The sequence below is a fragment of the Ovis canadensis genome, chromosome 1, assembly GCF_042477335.2.
Source record: "Ovis canadensis isolate MfBH-ARS-UI-01 breed Bighorn chromosome 1, ARS-UI_OviCan_v2, whole genome shotgun sequence".
Lineage (NCBI taxonomy): Eukaryota > Metazoa > Chordata > Mammalia > Artiodactyla > Bovidae > Ovis > Ovis canadensis.
The window spans coordinates 235,108,517-235,125,052 of NC_091245.1; the positions used below are offsets into that span (position 1 = coordinate 235,108,517).

At 43.1% G+C, this 16,536-nt stretch overlaps 1 protein-coding gene across 1 annotated transcript in view; it reads left to right on the plus strand.

Moving 5' to 3' along the window:
- Positions 1–16,536, plus strand: part of PLCH1 (phospholipase C eta 1) — a 248,790-nt gene that overhangs the window by 23,840 nt on the left and 208,414 nt on the right. The window contains exon 2 of the mRNA XM_069562069.1: positions 4,869–4,987. Coding sequence (XP_069418170.1) covers positions 4,909–4,987 — 79 coding nt within the window. The 5' untranslated portion in view covers positions 4,869–4,908. The remainder of the gene's footprint in view (positions 1–4,868; positions 4,988–16,536) is intronic.

The window sequence follows — 16,536 nt, forward strand, 5'->3', positions numbered from 1 at the left end:
ATCTATTTCTGTTTTATTGACTATGCCATAGCCTTTGACTGTGTGGATCCCAATAAACTGTGGAAAATTCTGAAAGAGATGGGAATACCAGACCACCTGACCTGCCTCTTGAGAAATCTGTATGCAGGTCAGGAATCAACAGTTAGAACTGGACATGGAAGAACAGACTGGTTCCAAATAGGAAAAGGAGTACGTCAAGGCTGTATATTGTCACCCTGCTTATTTAACTTCTATGCAGAGTACATCATGAGAAACACTGGGCTGGAGGAAGCACAAGCTGGAATGAAGATTGCCAGGAGAAATATCAATAACCTCAGATATGCAGATGACACCACCCTTATGGCAGAAAGTGAAGAGGAACTCAAAAGCCTCTTGATGAAAGTGAAAGTGGAGAGTGAAAAAGTTGGCTTAAAGCTCAACATTCAGAAAACGAAGATCATGGCATCTGGTCCCATCACTTCATGGGAAATAGATGGGGAAACAGTGTCAGACTTTATTTTTTTGGGCTCCAAAATCACTGCAGATGGTGACTGCAGCCATGAAATTGAAAGACGCTTACTCCTTGGAAGGTAAGTTATGACCAACCTAAACAGCATATTAAAAAGCAGAGACATTACCTTGCCAACAAATGTCCGTCTAGTCAAGGCTATGGTTTTTTCAGTGGTCATGTATGGATGTTAGAGTTGGACTATAAAGAAAGCTGAGTGCTGAAGAATCGATGCTTTTGAACTGCGGTATTGGAGAAGACTCTTAAGAGTCCCTTGGAGAGCAAGGAGATCCAACCAGTCCATCCTAAAGGAGATCAGTCCTGGGTGTTTATTGGAAGGACTGATGTCGAAGCTGAAACTCCAATACTTTGGCCACCTGATGCGAAGAGCTGACTCATTTGAAAGACTCTGATGCTGGGAGGGATTGGGAGCAGGAGGAGAAGGGGATGACAGAGGATGAGGTGATTGAATGGCATCACTGACTCAATGGAAATTAGTTTGGGTGAACTCCGGGAGTTGGTGATGGACAGGGAGGGCTGGCGTGCCTGCAGTTCATGGGTTTGGGAAGAGTCAGACATGACTGAGCAATTGTACTGAACATGATTCCTGTCTGCATCCTTACTTGGCTTCTTTTATTTCTTGTTGCTGCTTTAGAGTTTTTGGAGTTGAGAGATTCTGAGTAGAGTTGATTATAATTTCTTATTCAAATCACATATGTAGTTCTGTAGAAATATGTTTATTCATAGGGCTAGAATGTCACAATATATTAGTAAGTTATCAAGTGAAAAAAAGCCTTCAAAAAATAGAATATAGTTTTTGTTTTTTAAAAAGACCACCATGTCCATGGCAGTTGTCTTTGGCTGATAAGTGATACCACTATATAAGTTCTTTTTTGGTTTTTCTACTTGTTTCAAGCACTAAAAATGGATAAAAATAAATTGTTAAAGATAAATACACACATATAGACATTTTCTGTGACTTTCCCATCCACTAAAAAAAATTTAGATAAACCGTTTTTCAAAGGCAGAATTTGAAACTAGTTTTAATGAGTTGTTTCTTTAGGTGATATTCCTTAGTCACTGCCAATTATTAATTTTTTAATAAGGATTGGCGATTTAAATGTTCTATAGAGTTCCAAATGTAACGTATATTAAATAGCAAATATTAAATCAATGAAAGTGTATTTTAGTGGCAATTTTCACCCATTATGTTCACACAAATGGGATCACAAAACCCTCAAAAGACTCCTGCTTTGGGACTGCTGAGCCTGGAGTTCCTGCTAGCTTTCTTGAGGAGCTAGCAATGCGGTCTTGCAAGTTACACCTACTTTCTGAGCTACACCTACTTTCCTTCTGGCTACACTGCATGAGATTTGGCTGAGCTGGTTTCTAAGGTCCCTTTCAATTACTTCTTCCTCAGTGAGCACCCGGCCTCTGGCTCAGCTAATTCTGGTTGTGGCTAAGGTTGGCATTGTTGCATAGCGGTTGTTCCCCCTGCCTCTGCCCTACTGACTCCATTCATTACCTCTGCCTCCGTTACCTCTCAATTTTGAAATCATTTGCTCTGACTCTGGAAGCCAGAGCGGGCACTTCCTTCAGTCTCAGACTGGAGGGAATTCAGGAAGTGGGGTGTATGACGAAGGCGTCACTCATGTTTACCGAGGGCCTGTAGTGTGTGCACAACTCAGAGGCAGCTTACTATCTGCTCTGCAGCAGCAAACAGATGCCAGGGGAGGTAAGACATGCCAGTAATTAACCAAAATAGGGGACACACAGCCTGGTGACCGTAGTGTTCAATTACTTATCTTTGTGTTCTTGTTTAATCATTTAAACTGAGTCCCCTCCTCTTAAAAACACCTACCCAGCAGAGCGCGTCATCCAAACATACAACTTTAAGTCCCACTGCTACGCAACCACCCTAGCAGCAGAAGTGAGTCACTCACTGCAAGGTCCTCATCTCTGCCTGCATCTGATTAAAAGGAAGGGCCAAATGAGGTCAGGTAAGTGTGTGTATGTTTTAACTATGTACAAATGTGCCTTATTTTTTTTTCATCTTCCCATCCCACTAATCTTTCTTGGATTAAAAATGAACAGAGAGGGCAAAATGAAGACTGAAATAAAAAATAAAAAAGAATAAAAGAATAAAACAAAAATAAAGAATAAAAACCCAAATCATAAGATCAAGTTAGTAAGGAAAAATTAGCATGAATACAGACAGAGCTCTCCTTAATTCTGGATAACCTAAAATATTTCTAATATAAATCATGAATATACTTGTAGGAAATAGTTACTACTGGTATTACTGAAAAGTATTTCTAGTTCGTAAAAAGTATTCTTATTAAAAACATAGTATATACATATATGCAAAGTTGAATGCATGGATATATATGGAAATGAATATGCTGTGCTTAGTTGCTCAGTCATGTCCAAAACTTTGTGATCCCATGAACTGTGTTATGCCAGGCTTCTCTGTCCATGGGGATTCTCTAGGTAAGAATACTGGAGTGGGTTGCCATGCCCTCCTCCAGTGGAGCTTCCAGGTCAAACCCAGGTCACCCTCATAGCAGGTGGATTCTTTACCATTCGAGCCACCAGGGAAGCCCCGAAATGAATATATGTATAAATAAGTAAACGCATAAAAAGACTGGAAAGACGCACACCAAGCCAAAGTTATCATTCCAGGAAAGGGACATGAAATGAGGCAAGTGGGGATTTTTGGATGAAAATATTTTTGATGTATTTCAGTACTGAGTTTAAAAAAAATTGGTGAGTATAGCTAACTATATAACTAGAATACTTAAAAAAAAATCTTTGTAGTATGGCGTATTGGGTGGGGAGAGGGCACGGAGGGTTGTCTCTATGATCGTTTGTTTTCTGTCCTATTTTACAGTTGGTTGCATGGGTGATTTTATCTTGGTGGGATGGGACTCATCTTCAGCCTGAGGGAGTGGGAGAAGCAGCCAGGTTTAGCCAAGTGTCTATGTGCTTAGTCCCTCAGTTGTGCCCGGCTCTTTGTGACCCTTTGGACTGTAGCCGGCCAGGCTCCTCTGTCCATGGGATTTTTCAGGCAAGAATACTGGAGTGGGTTGCCATTTTTCTCCTCCAGGGGATCTTCCCAACCCAGGAATCAAACTCTTGTCTCCCACGTCTCCTGCATTACAGGCAGATTCTTGACCCGCTTAGTCTTTACAGAAGTCAGGTGGGGGTGAGGTTAGAGGAAGTGGGGAGTTAGGAGAAGAAAATCATTTGCTCTGACTCTGGAAGCCAGAGTGGGCACTTCCTCCTGGAGCCAGAGAAAAGGTAAGTGAGATTGTGGTTAGGGGAGGGAGGAAGAATGAACATCAGGGAGCCAAGGAGAAGCTCTGGCAAGAGCTTTAGGAACCTCTACTAGTTGTGGTTCCATTAATGAATAGGCGCAGCTCTGGTCGTTTATTTTCATCAGCACTTACTGACTGCCTTTACAAAAGTCTAGATTGCTTTAATAGGACAGATGACAAATTGTGATCCACCTGTGGGTTTTCCTTCATGCCAGCCTTGCTTGGTTTTCCCTGGCTTTATTTTGTGATCAGAAAAGGAGTTGGAATTCTGAAAAGTTGCTTTCACCAAATGCTGGGAACAAAGGGAACCTTGTTATGCACACAGCTTTTGGAGGCGTTTAATTCATCAGCTCTGCCTTTCAAGTCCTTGCTCTGGTTAGCACTGTGTTTCTCTGTCTGTGGAGGGGCAAACCTTCTGGAGAAGCCAGACCCACTGCTTGTGTACTCGGCTCTGGTTATACAAGTAAGCTCAGTCTGGTCAGAGGCAGGCCCTAGTGGTCTTAAGTGGCACCCATAGTGAGTCCAGAAGAGGGAGACGAGCTTTGCTACTGTTTGCCTAACCCCTGGCTACATGGACACGTTCCAATTTCTAAGATCTCCATGGACGGATCATAAATGTAGTCCTCCAGAATGGTGGTGACTTAAAATGACAGTCACCCTGCTGTTATCACCTTCCCTCCTGCAGTTGACCTTTCCTGAAAAGCGACCAGCACGGGCTGGTTTGAGTCCTGGCTGAGTGGGCGAGGCCTGGAGCACAGAAACCAGTCTTGAAACTTGTTCCCTGGTGGTGGATTGGTTTTCCCCCAGGACAGCGGTAACTTTGAGCCCTGTAAGGCGCTATTAGAAAAAGCTCCAGAGATGGTGTGTTAAAGGACCTTCTGCTGGGTGGGAAAACTTTGGGGGAATTTCTTGGGGTGCTGGGGGGTACCAGCTCCCCGTGTGGAGGAGGCGGGAGCCCTGTGTACTGTCCCCAAAGCCCTGGGGATTGAAAGCATCAGGCGGCCAGTGTGGGCATGTGGCTGCCGCTTTCTTCATTTTTTGTCTCCTTCTGTTTCCCTTGACAGGGCAATTTGGTTTGGATGCTGTGCCAGCAATCTTCTGACAATGAGTTACTGGAACTTGGAGAAAAGCAACTGTGTGCAGTACCGCAGGCATTTTCTGGTGGACAACAGTCCGTTTCATGGTGAGTTGCCTTTTCTGCTCCTATAGTTGGATCTTTTGTTTCTCACAGCACTTTTATTCCAGCACTCCGGATGCAAATGTGGTATAATTATTGGGTTGAACCAAGAGCTTGAGTTAACTTGCTGATGAAAAATTACCCAAGAAGCCCCACAGGACTCCTTGCCCACAGTTGGAATCGGCATGCCTCACCTCAACAACCATAACCGCATCATCACTTTCTACGTTGAAAGTTAGTTTATGTCAGGGCCTTTCCTCCTCTTCCATGCTATCAACTCCGGTCATAATCCTTCCTCTCTGATGTTTGTAATTTGAGGGGCTAGACCTACAGGTAGTATTCAGTTAATACTGGTGGATCATCAATCAGCCTGGTGTGTGCGTTCCATCAGGTACCGTACAAAACAGAACAGGTCATGGCATGTAACCGTAACAGGGTGGACGAGCGCAGCTGTAAATCAGAATGGTCAGCATTAGTCATTTTCATGTAACAGGGTGGACGAGTACGGCTGTAAATCAGAATGGTCAACATTAGTCATTTTCATGTAACAGGGTGGACAAGTGCAGCTATAAATCAGAATGGTCAACATTAGTCATTTTCATGACAAACTAAGAAGAATTGCCATTACCCTGCTGCTGTATTTGTCTTACGATAGACAGTTAGGGGTAAGCTCTGTCAATCCTGATATCAGGATTCCTTTGGGTGAAATTGACTCAAGAGACGCGTGTGTTGGCGGGATTTTGGGAGTGATCTCCATCAAGAGCTAGTGGAACTGTAGCGAGAAGACAGATTTCATGAGTAGAGTGCTGCTGAACAGAATCCTTAACCTAACCTGCCTTCTACTTTGTCAGTTTGGTTTTTCTTCCTCAAGTTAGTGCAGACATAATGTTTTTTATTGCTTTAGATTAACTTCAAGATAAACTTAACTCTACTTTGTCAAAGCATGCTTTGCCATGTTTTTTTCACGTTCATTATACCACCTTGCTATGGAACTTTGCTCGTTAGCTGCTAAGTCACTTCAGTCATGTCTGACTCTGTGAGACCCCATAGACGGCAGCCCACCAGGCTCCCCCGTCCCTGGGATCCTCCAGGCAAGAACACTGGAGTGGGTTGCCATTTCCTTCTCCAATGCATGAAAGTGAAAAGTGAAAGTGAAGTCGCTCAGTCGTGTCCGACTCTTAGTGACTCCAAGGACTGCAGCCTACAGGCTCCTCCACCCACGGGATTTCCCAGGCAAGAGTACTGGAGTGGGGTGCCATTGCCTTGGATGCCATCATTTACAGGTCAAGAAAGGGAGGAAGAGAGGAAAAGACCAGCCCAAGTTGGCATAACCAGTTATTAGCAAAGTCATAGCTAATATTTTAGCCTCTACCCAAGGCTGACTCTCTCTCAGCATGGTATCAGTGAAGACCTCTTAGCAAAGGAGATGAAAATATTGTAACTTAACTCTTTGGCACTGAGTTCTGTTTTGTTTTCCTGTGAGCCTCATCTAAGGACCCTGTTCCTAGCTTCATCTCTCACACAGTGTTTGCTGTTAAAAATTTACAAATTTGTTTGCTGTTACAAAGTGTGGTTGGTGTTTTCTGTTACAAATTTACTTGTAATAAAAAAAATATGATAATCAAGGAAACACAGGAGTTAGAAAAATTGTGTTCTTTTTCCAAGTTTTGTGCCAGTTTTGAAAAAGTTCAGGTTTTATTCATTTGTTATTTTAGAATATGTTTGTCTAGACATCTAAAGGCTATAACAACTTAAAATAATTTTCTATGTATTTTTATAGTTGTGTTACCACTGAGTGAATTACCGTATTGCTGGTAGTTATGCTGATGGCTTGAGAAACACAGTCCTACTGAATCCTTTTAACACCTTTGCCATAGTTATTATTCATCCCACTTTATGGATGGGGAAAGAGGTTTGTGGACCGTTGCAAAGTGGTGATCTAAAATCAAATTCATATCTGCTTAACTCCAGAACCCCACTGTTTTCTTCCAGGCTCCATCTCCATTTTAATAGAGCAATTAACACTCTGAGAGGTTGAAGTTCTATTCAGCAGTGTTTGCTCCGCTATTAACTAACCGTATCTGATCTTGACCAAGTTATATAATCTTTCAGATCTCAGTTTTCTCCCCTGTGAAATGAATGTGCCGTTCTCCATAAATTTTTAGGTTCTTTCCAGTTCTAGGCTCCAAGATTCCACTGAAGTATTTCTGAGGATTACGCTTGTATGTGTTCCGTGAGCTGTCTTGTTCTCTAAACGTGAGATACACAAGGGGGCAGCAGAATACTTAAAATATGAGTTGGTTCCTTCTTACACTGACGAATTACTCTTTTGAGAGGATTTAGAGATAGCAAATCTTCTCAAGATTAAAAGGATTAAAACCAATTAGAGTTATGTTTGCTTCATTTATAGTAAAGGAGTAGCCTTAAGTATTTCTGATAGTATAAAGTATCATTTTGGATTCAGGAAAGTATGATGCTTCTGCTCTTGCTGAACATTTACTTCTGCAGAAAAGTAATGCCTGTGAAGACAGAAGTTTATTTAACTTAATGGAGAATTGTGAGGATTCTTAGTATATTTTAAGCCAAGGGAGCACTAGTGATATCATTTTTATAGACAATGTCTGAACATTTCTGAGAAAAGACAGGGGACAGGACGTGTTGAGTTAGAAAGGTCAGATTTCTTTTAGAGGAGCTTCTCCAGGTCTGCTGGTAACTCTCCTTACAAAACCAAGGCAAACAAAAAGAAACAAAACCCCATTCATTATAAACAGAAAAGAACCATTTCCTCTGCAAGATAATAGACTTTTAGAATATGCATACTTAAGTAGTATTCCCAGGAGAAAAGAACCACTTTAAAATGAGGACTAGGTGGGCTGCCCTGGTGGCTCAGTGATAAAAACTCCACCTTGAATGATGGAGATCTGGGTTGGGAAGACTTCCTGGAGGAGGGCATGGGAACCCACTCCAGTATTCTTGCTAGGAAAATCCCATGGATGGAGAAGCCTGGCAGGCTATGGTTCATGGGGTCGCGAAGAGTGGGATACGACTAAAGCCACTCAGTTTCAGTTCAGTAGCTCAGTCGTGTCCAACTCTTTGTAACTCCATGGACTGCGGCATGCCAAGGCTTCCCTGTTCATCACCAACTGCCGGAGCTCACTCAGATTCATATCCATCAAGTTAGTGATGCCATCCACCCATCTCATTCTCTGGCATCCCCTTCTCCTCCTGCCCTCAATCTTTCCCAGCATCAGGGTCTTTTCCAGTGAGTCAGTCCTTCGCATCAGGCAGCCAAAGTATTGGAGTTTCAGCATCAGGCCTTCCAGTGAATATTCAGGACTGATTTCCTTTAGGATTGACTGGTTTGATCTCCTTGCAGTCCAAGGGACTCTCAAGAGCCTTCTCCAACACCACAGTTCAAAAGCATCAGTTCTTTGGCACTCAGCTTTCTTTATGGTTCAACTCTCACATCCATACATGACTACTGCAAAAACCATAGCTTTGACAAGACGGACCTTTGTTGGCAAAGTAATGTCTCTCCTTTTTAATATACTGTCTAGGTTTGTCATAGCTTTTCTTCCAAGGAGTAAGCGTCTTTTAATTTCATGGCTGCAGTCACCATCTGTGATTTTGGAGCCCAAGAAAATAAAGTCTGTCACTGTTTCCATTGTTTTCCCATCTATTTGCCATGAAATGATGGGACTGGATGCCATGATCTTCATTGTTTGAATGTTGAATTTTAAGCCAACTTTTTCACTCTCCTCTTTCACTTTCATCAAGAGGCTCCTCAGTTCCTCTTCACTTTCTGTCATAAGGGTGGTGTCATCTGCATATCTGAGGTTATTGATATTTCTCCCGACAATCTTGATTCTAACTTGAGTTTCATCCAACCTGTCATTTTGCATGATGTACTCTGCATATAAGTTAAATAAGCAGGGTGACGATATACAGCCTTGACGTACTCCTTTCTCAATTTAGAACCAGTCCATTGTTCCATGTCTGGTTCTAACTGTTGCTTCTTGACCTGCATACAGATTTCTCAGGAGGCAGGTTAGGTAGTCTGGTATTCCCATCTCTTTCAGATTTTCCAAAGTTTGTTGTGATCCACACAGTCAAAGGCTTTGGCATAGTCAATAAAACAGAGGTAGATGTTTTCCTAGAACTCTCTAAAGCCACTGAGCACCTGCAAGCTCTCACATAGCTTTGGTTCAGTTCAGTTTAGTCGCTCAGTCATGTCTGACTCTTTGCAGTCTCATGAATTGCAGCACGCCAGGCCTCCCTGTCCATCATCAACTCTCGGAGTTCACTCAAACTCACGTCCATCAAGTCGGTGATGCCATCCAGCCATCTCATCCTCTGTCGTCCCCTTCTCCTCCTGCCCCCAATCCCTCCCAGCAGTAGAGTCTTTTCCAATGAGTCAACTCTTCGCATGAGGTGGCCAAAGTACTGGAGTTTCAGCTTTAGCATCAGTCCTTCCAAAGAAATCCCAGGGCTGATCTCCTTCAGAATGGACTGGTTGGATCTCCTTGCAGTCCAAGGGACTCTCAAGAGTCTTCTCCAACACCACAGTTCAAAAGCATCAATTCTTCGGAGCTCAGCCTTCTTCACAGTCCAACTCTCACATCTATACATGATCACTGGAATAACCATAGCCTTGACTAGACAGACCTTTGTTGGCAAAGTAATGTCTCTGTTTTTGAATATGGCATCTAGGTTGATCACATAGCTTACAGGTGGGTTATAGAGGTCAATAAAAGTAAAAATAAAAATGTAACATTTGTATACTGCTTCACAGTTCATAAAGTGCATTCATAGCCTCCTTTTCTGAATATAGAGGAAGTGAGTTCTCATTGGAACAGTGTAGAAAATTACCCACAATCCCACAAACCAAAGAGTAACACTAACCTTCAGTTTCTGTCCAGTCTTTTATCTTTTCTCATTTTTGCAACAATCCTGATCTAGGAATAGAATATTTGGAACAGGTAGGAAATGGTGGGTGCTGGCTAACAGTAATGAGCTGGTTGAATTGACTTAATTCTGTGTCAGTGAGGAGAAGACCTCTGGTAGGAATTATGATGAGGTTTTTTTTTTTTTTTTAATTTCCCACTTGTCTGTCCTTTGCCCCGACTTTTAGTGAGTCTATTGAATCCAAAGGGATTATAAGCCTATCAAAGAAGCCAGTTGCTAGAGGCTTTTTCTAGTTGGATTTTGTTTCTAATTTGTTTGATATAGAGAAAGAACTTGGGCAAAGAATAATTTATATAGTATGAACCTTGCTTTAATGGCTTATATTTTCGTAAATTGTTCTCATTTGAAAATGACCTGTATCCTAAGCTCTTTCTCTTGGCTGTTGTGAATTGCTTCATTTTTTTCTGACTTGGGACACAGATTCTTAAACCAATTGTCAGTATATTTGCTATTTAACATATATAATTTCTAATGCACATAAGCTTTTTCAAACATTTGAGTTTCTCCAAGTCACCTTGGAGGTGAATTAATTTTTATTTCTAGCATTGTTTGTTATAATTGTGATATTGGAAAAGCAACATAAGTAGGATTCTTATTTGACTGTAAAATTTGTAGTTACCTTTGCACTGGCAAAAAGCAGCATGTCCCTTTGGGTGGAGGTGGTGGGGGGTTGGGATGTGTGTGTGTGTATGTGTTCCTAAGTCCTTCCTGACCATAGAGAGACCAGTAGCAAGGACTGACAGATTTTTAGGACAAATGTCATTTATCCACAGAAGCAGAGTGGAGAGATTTACCTTACTGGAATTCCATCCTGTCAGATCCTGCCAGGTAAATATGTAAGGAGAATGAAGTTATACAGAAGTGAATTAGGGTTCTTATTAATTTAGACCAGTTTATTAGCAAGTTATGACTTAAGCAGCCTGCCTGCTTTAGGGGTTTGGGGCATTACTACCTTTTTTTTTTTTTTTTTAATTAGAGTGTCATCACTTCACTGAGTCAAAGCCTGGCTTTTCCAGCCAATGACTGTTATAAACATTCTCTTCTGGGTCCAGAAAAATACCAGTGCATAGAGAATATCTATTAATGCAATGATAGTCAAGATATTGTGGGCATCATTAAGATCAAAAGTATTATTTCTTGGAGAGGAACACTGCTAGTGCTAAGTCACTTCAGTTGTGTCCGACTCTGTGCGACCCCATAGATGGCATCCCACCAGGGTCCGCCATCCCTGGGATTCTCCAGGCAAGAACACTGGAGTGGGTTGCCATTTCCTTCTCCAATGCATGAAAGTGAAAAGTGAAAGTGAAGTCGCTCAGTTGTGTCCGCCTCTTTGCGACCCCATGGACTGCAGCCCACCAGGCTCCTCTGCTCATGGGATTTCCCAGGCAAGAGTACTGGAGTGGGGTGCCATTGCCTTCTCCAGGAGAGGAACACTACATGGAAAAAATTTCAAAGACAAATTGAGACAAAGAGTTAAAAAGGCCTTAAAGGAGAGAATGTATAATATATATATACATGTTATAAATTTAATAGAACTAATTTTGGAAGCAGCTTTGCCCAGTGGATTCCTCTTTAGCCCCATACTCAGGTAGAAAGCTTGGAGGACAGGTCTGTGATGTTAAGGGCATCTTGCAAATAGCCAGAGGCAGTGAGGGCTCCCCAAAGAGATCGAGGCCTCTTGCAGGGGTCACCCTCCCACTGGGTTGCTGTGAACTTTGTGCTTTGGACGAAGTTTCCATGTCAGCAAATGCTGCTATTTAGGACAGATGACCTCCAAATGTCTTCCTAAGTGTTAAAATGTCAAGAAATGCTTGTTTTCCCACCTCCCCTCCTCAGGCCACTTTTAAATAGAGGCTGTTTAAGGAATTTGCTATTAATTAACTGACCATTATCTACTCAATAGACATGAGTTTGAGCAGATTCCGGGAGATGGTGAGGGACAGGGAAACCTGGCGTGCTGCAGTCCATGGGGTTGCAAAGAGCTGGACATGACCGAACAGCAGCAACCAGCCGAATTGGCCTATGTACTTATTCCTCGCTTGAGACAAGTTGGAGTTCGCCATTCAGGCCTTAACAAACGTATACACTTGTGTGTAGTTAGACATAAACTTTATTGTGAGCTGGTGAGGCAGACTTACTTTATAACCTTTTGATCACATGATGTTCTTCCTTCATCTCTTGGAGACAGAGAAAATTCTCAAAACCTCAGTGAAATGCTTTTTATATCAAAGTTCAAAATTCATTAATCAGTTATGCTTCCTTTGGTCGCTCGCTCCTCTCCTGCTTGGATAACTGTGGTAATTCTAGAGCTAATACATGCCAACGGGCGCTGACCCCCTTCGCGGGGGTGGGGGGGGGGGATGCGTGCATTTATCAGATCATAACCAACCCGGTCAGCCTTTTTTTCTTTCTTTCTCCTGATGGGCATTCCATTTATAACTTGTTTATTGAGCATTCTCAATTTATTGTAGCATATACACAAAGTTGTTTTATTTTTCACCAATTACTAAAACAGCTTCCCTGGTGGCTCAAATGGTAAAGAACCTGCCTGCAATGCAGGAGACCTGGGTTTGATCCCTGGGTTGGGAAGATCCCCTGGAGAAAGGAATGAGAACCCACTCAAGTATTCTTGCCTGGGAAATCCCATGGACAGAGGAGCCTGGTGGGCTACTGACCATGGAATCACAACGAGCTGGACACGACTGAGCGACTAACACTAACATGCACAAAATTGTTCTATTTTTCACCAATTACTACTTTGAAAAATAATCTTTGCAACATCTTGGGCAAATTCTATTAATACTTTTTGGCTGCTTTTGGTTATTGAGGTACTGTGTGCTCATGCGTGCTTAGTTGCTCCTGACTGTTTGTGACCCTATCGACTGTAGCCTGCCAGGCTGCTCTGTCCGTGAATTTCTCCAGGCAAGAATACTGGAGTGGGTTCCATTTCCTACTCCAAGGGATCTTCCTGACCCAGGGATTGAACCCAAGTCTCCTGTATCTCCTGCATTGGCAGGTGGGTTCTTTACCACTGTGCCACCTGGGAAGCCTAGTTGAGGTCTAGTCAAGTTTGAAATGTTAAAGTCAAACTCATTTAAATCCTGTTTCCTGCCTTACTCCTGGCTCAGGGCTGAGGGTGGGCATTCTTCTGGCCCTGCTATAGTTCTTCCCCTTGAAGAAGAATTCAAAATCCTCAGATTTTGGTACTAGGAAGAGAGATGGGGGAAGCAAAGGCCTTTGAGCCACACCCCAGCCCGTTTCTCATTGGTGGTGAGATGATCAAGACTCTGGTTCCATCTTCTGTGAATACTTGGTTTCACCCTGACCCCTCTGTCACCTAGGACTCTGCAAAGAGGACCTGCTGTCTCCCTTCAGGCCCACCCAATGTCCATTTCTAATTTCCTCTAGCTGAGGCCTGGCTTCCGTTGCCCTGAGGACTCTTGGTGAGGGGGCGCGAGTGACTGCCTGGTCCCTGCCCCTTTTCCTAGCTCCATGTTTCTGCACGTGGATTTCTGCGGGCCCTGGAGGATGGGCCAGGTATGAAGTTGCTCCTGTCCTTCTCCCAGACCTGCTGACCTCTGACTCTGTCTCTTCTTACACTGTTATGGGTGCTACCCCCACAAGCCTTAGGAAGCCTCTCTGAATTATCTGACTTATTCTTTCATAGAGACATGACTTTGCCAACAAAGGTCCGTCTAGTCAAAGCTATAGTTTTTCCAGTAGTCATGTATGGATGTGAGAGTTGGACTATAAAGAAAGCTGAATGCCAAAGAATTGATGATTTTGAACTGTGGTTTTGGACAGCAAGGAGATCAAACCAGTCTATCCTAAAGGAAATCAGTCCTAAAAATTCATTGGAAGGCCTGATGCTGAAGCTGAAACTCCAGTACTTTGGCTGCCTGATGCGAAGAACTGACTCACTGGAAAAGACCCTGATGCTGAGAAAGATTGAGGGCAGGACGAGAAGGGGATGCCAGAGAATGAGATGGTTGGATGGCATCACTACCTGGATGGATATGAGTTTGAGCAAGCTCCCGGAGTTGGTGATGGACAGGGAAGCCTGGCGTGCTGCAGCCCATGGGGTAGCAAGGAGTCAGACATGACTGAGTGACTTAACTGAAATGAGCTCTTCCCCAGCTTATCTCTGGGAATGACTGGTGCTCTGATTTTAATTCTCAGGGTATTGTCTGTGCTATTCCATGTGCCTCTTGCCTGGAAAATCCCATGGACAGAGGAGCCTGGAAGGCTGCAGTCCATGGGGTCGCTGAGGGTCTGACACTACAGAACGACTTCACTTTCACGCATTGCAGAAGGAAATGGCAACCCACTCCAGTGTTCTTGGCTGGAGAATCCCAGGGACAGGGGAGCCTGGAGTTGGACACGACTGAAGCAACTTAGCAGCAGCAGCAGGCTGTACATGTAATAGGGACTCAGGTCATGTGATTTTGAATAGATGGAATCCCACCCTCCTTACCCCTGGCAGTTCTCCTTGGTCCTCTCTAGAGCCATGTCAGGCCAGTCTGTGTCCACTAACATTTTGGATTCAAGTGATGTCCTTTTCCCAAAGGTACTGGTGTTCTTTATTGTGCTTGCTTCTTGCAAGATTGTGTATCTGGACTAATCAGAACCAAACAATGATCAGATTTATAAAAATCTGTGGTGAGATGTCTCAGCCTCTTTTCCCCATTGGGAACCTGATTCCATGGGCTTCTTGTGGGGGTGGTGACTGGACCCACTGTGTTCTCTTTTGTCATGCTTTCTGTGTCAAGGTCATTCACATTCTGTAATGATGGAGAGCATGAAAAGACCCAGGTGAAGTGTGTACGAAAATGGCAAATTGAAGATCTGGACACCTTGGGAAGCCCTGGTGGATGAGAGGTGAACAGTGTTCAGTCTTTGAAGCTTTAGTTGTTGTCTGCAATGAGCCTGTTGGGTTAAGTGATATCCTTGGCTGGCCTTTCCCGATAATCTCTCAAATTCTCTCAAACCTCTGGTCACTGGGAGTCCAGCCAAGCAGGCAGGCTACTGATTGTTTTATTCCTTTATGCTTGGGAATACCAGTTTTCCACTTACTAAGTTAGAAAGAAATATCTAATAAACAGTCAACTTTAACTTCTGATTTGCAGACTTCTCACGTTTTAAATGGTTACTTATGAGAATTATGTCCCCTTAGACCTGTGTTACAAATTTAAGCCTTTGTTCTTTCAGCTGCATTTCCATAATTATAATTAATTTTCCTTTGCTGTCTCATCTTCCCCATTGTCTTTCCTATTCTGTGCCTTATATATGCGCAGAGATTGATGTCTTTCCGCAAGTAGATTCAGGGTTCTTCCTGGGCAGCATAATTATTTAATTTAGTTATACAAAAGATCCATATTTTTTTTTCTTTGACCAAAGTAATAATTATTAGTGATTGTATTTATAATCACAAACAAAGATTGAAAATTCCAGTTTGGTCCTTTACTCTGTGTACATGAAAAGTCATCCAATTGACTGGTGATAGTTTATATGTTTTTTAGGGCTCGTTCCTTGAAGCAGGTATGTTTGGGGTTGTTTTAAGTGCAAACTGTTGATTTCAAAGGGATATTCAGATTTTGTAAAAATTGGAAGCCCATAACCTAGTGTATTTTTCACCCACTCTTGTAGCTTTTCCCATCTCGACATCCATAGCTCCCATCAGTGTGTCCCTGGCTTAGATGGCTCCTCTTCTGCACCATGCTCAGATGTCTATCTTCCTACCTGACGGCTCCGCTGATGCCTGCCGGTCCTCACACTCAGTATGTCTGGAGCAAAATTGCCTCTTTCCACATTCAGAAAACGAAGATCATGGCATCCAGTCCCATCACTTCATGGGAAATAGATGGGGAAACAGTGGAAACAGTGTCAGACTTTATTTTTTGGGGCTCCAGAATCACTGCAGATGGTGATTGCAGCCATGAAATTAAAAGATGCTTACTCCTTGGAAGAAAAGTTATGACCAATCTAGATAGCATATTCAAAAGCAGAGACATTACTTTGCTGACTAAGGTCCATCTAGTCAAGGCTATGGTTTTTCCAGTGGTCATGTATGGATGTGAGAGTTGGACTGTGAAGAAGGCTGAGAGCCAAAGAATTGATGCTTTTGAACTGTGGTGTTGGAGAAGACTCTTGAGAGTCCCTTGGACTGCAAGGAGATCCAACTACTCCATTCTGAATGAGATCAGCCCTGGGATTTCTTTGGAAGGACTGATGCTAAAGCTGAAACTCCAGTACTTTGGCCACCTCATGCGAAGAGCTGACTCATTGGAAAAGACTCTGATGCTGGGAGGGATTGGGGGCAGGAGGAGAAGGGGACAACTGAGGATGAGATGGCTGGATGGCACCACTGACTCGATGGATGTGAGTCCGAGTGAACTCTGGGAGTTGGTGATGGACAGGGAGGCCTGGTGTGCTGCGATTCATGGGGTCGCAAAGAGTCGGACATGACTGAGCAACTGAACTGAACACCAGTACCTGACTGCCTTGCCAGTCTTCTCTTGCTTCCCCTCCTTCTTTGTACCACAGCTATGCTGACTTTTGCATTCCTTGCCTACAAAATTAACTCCTGCTTT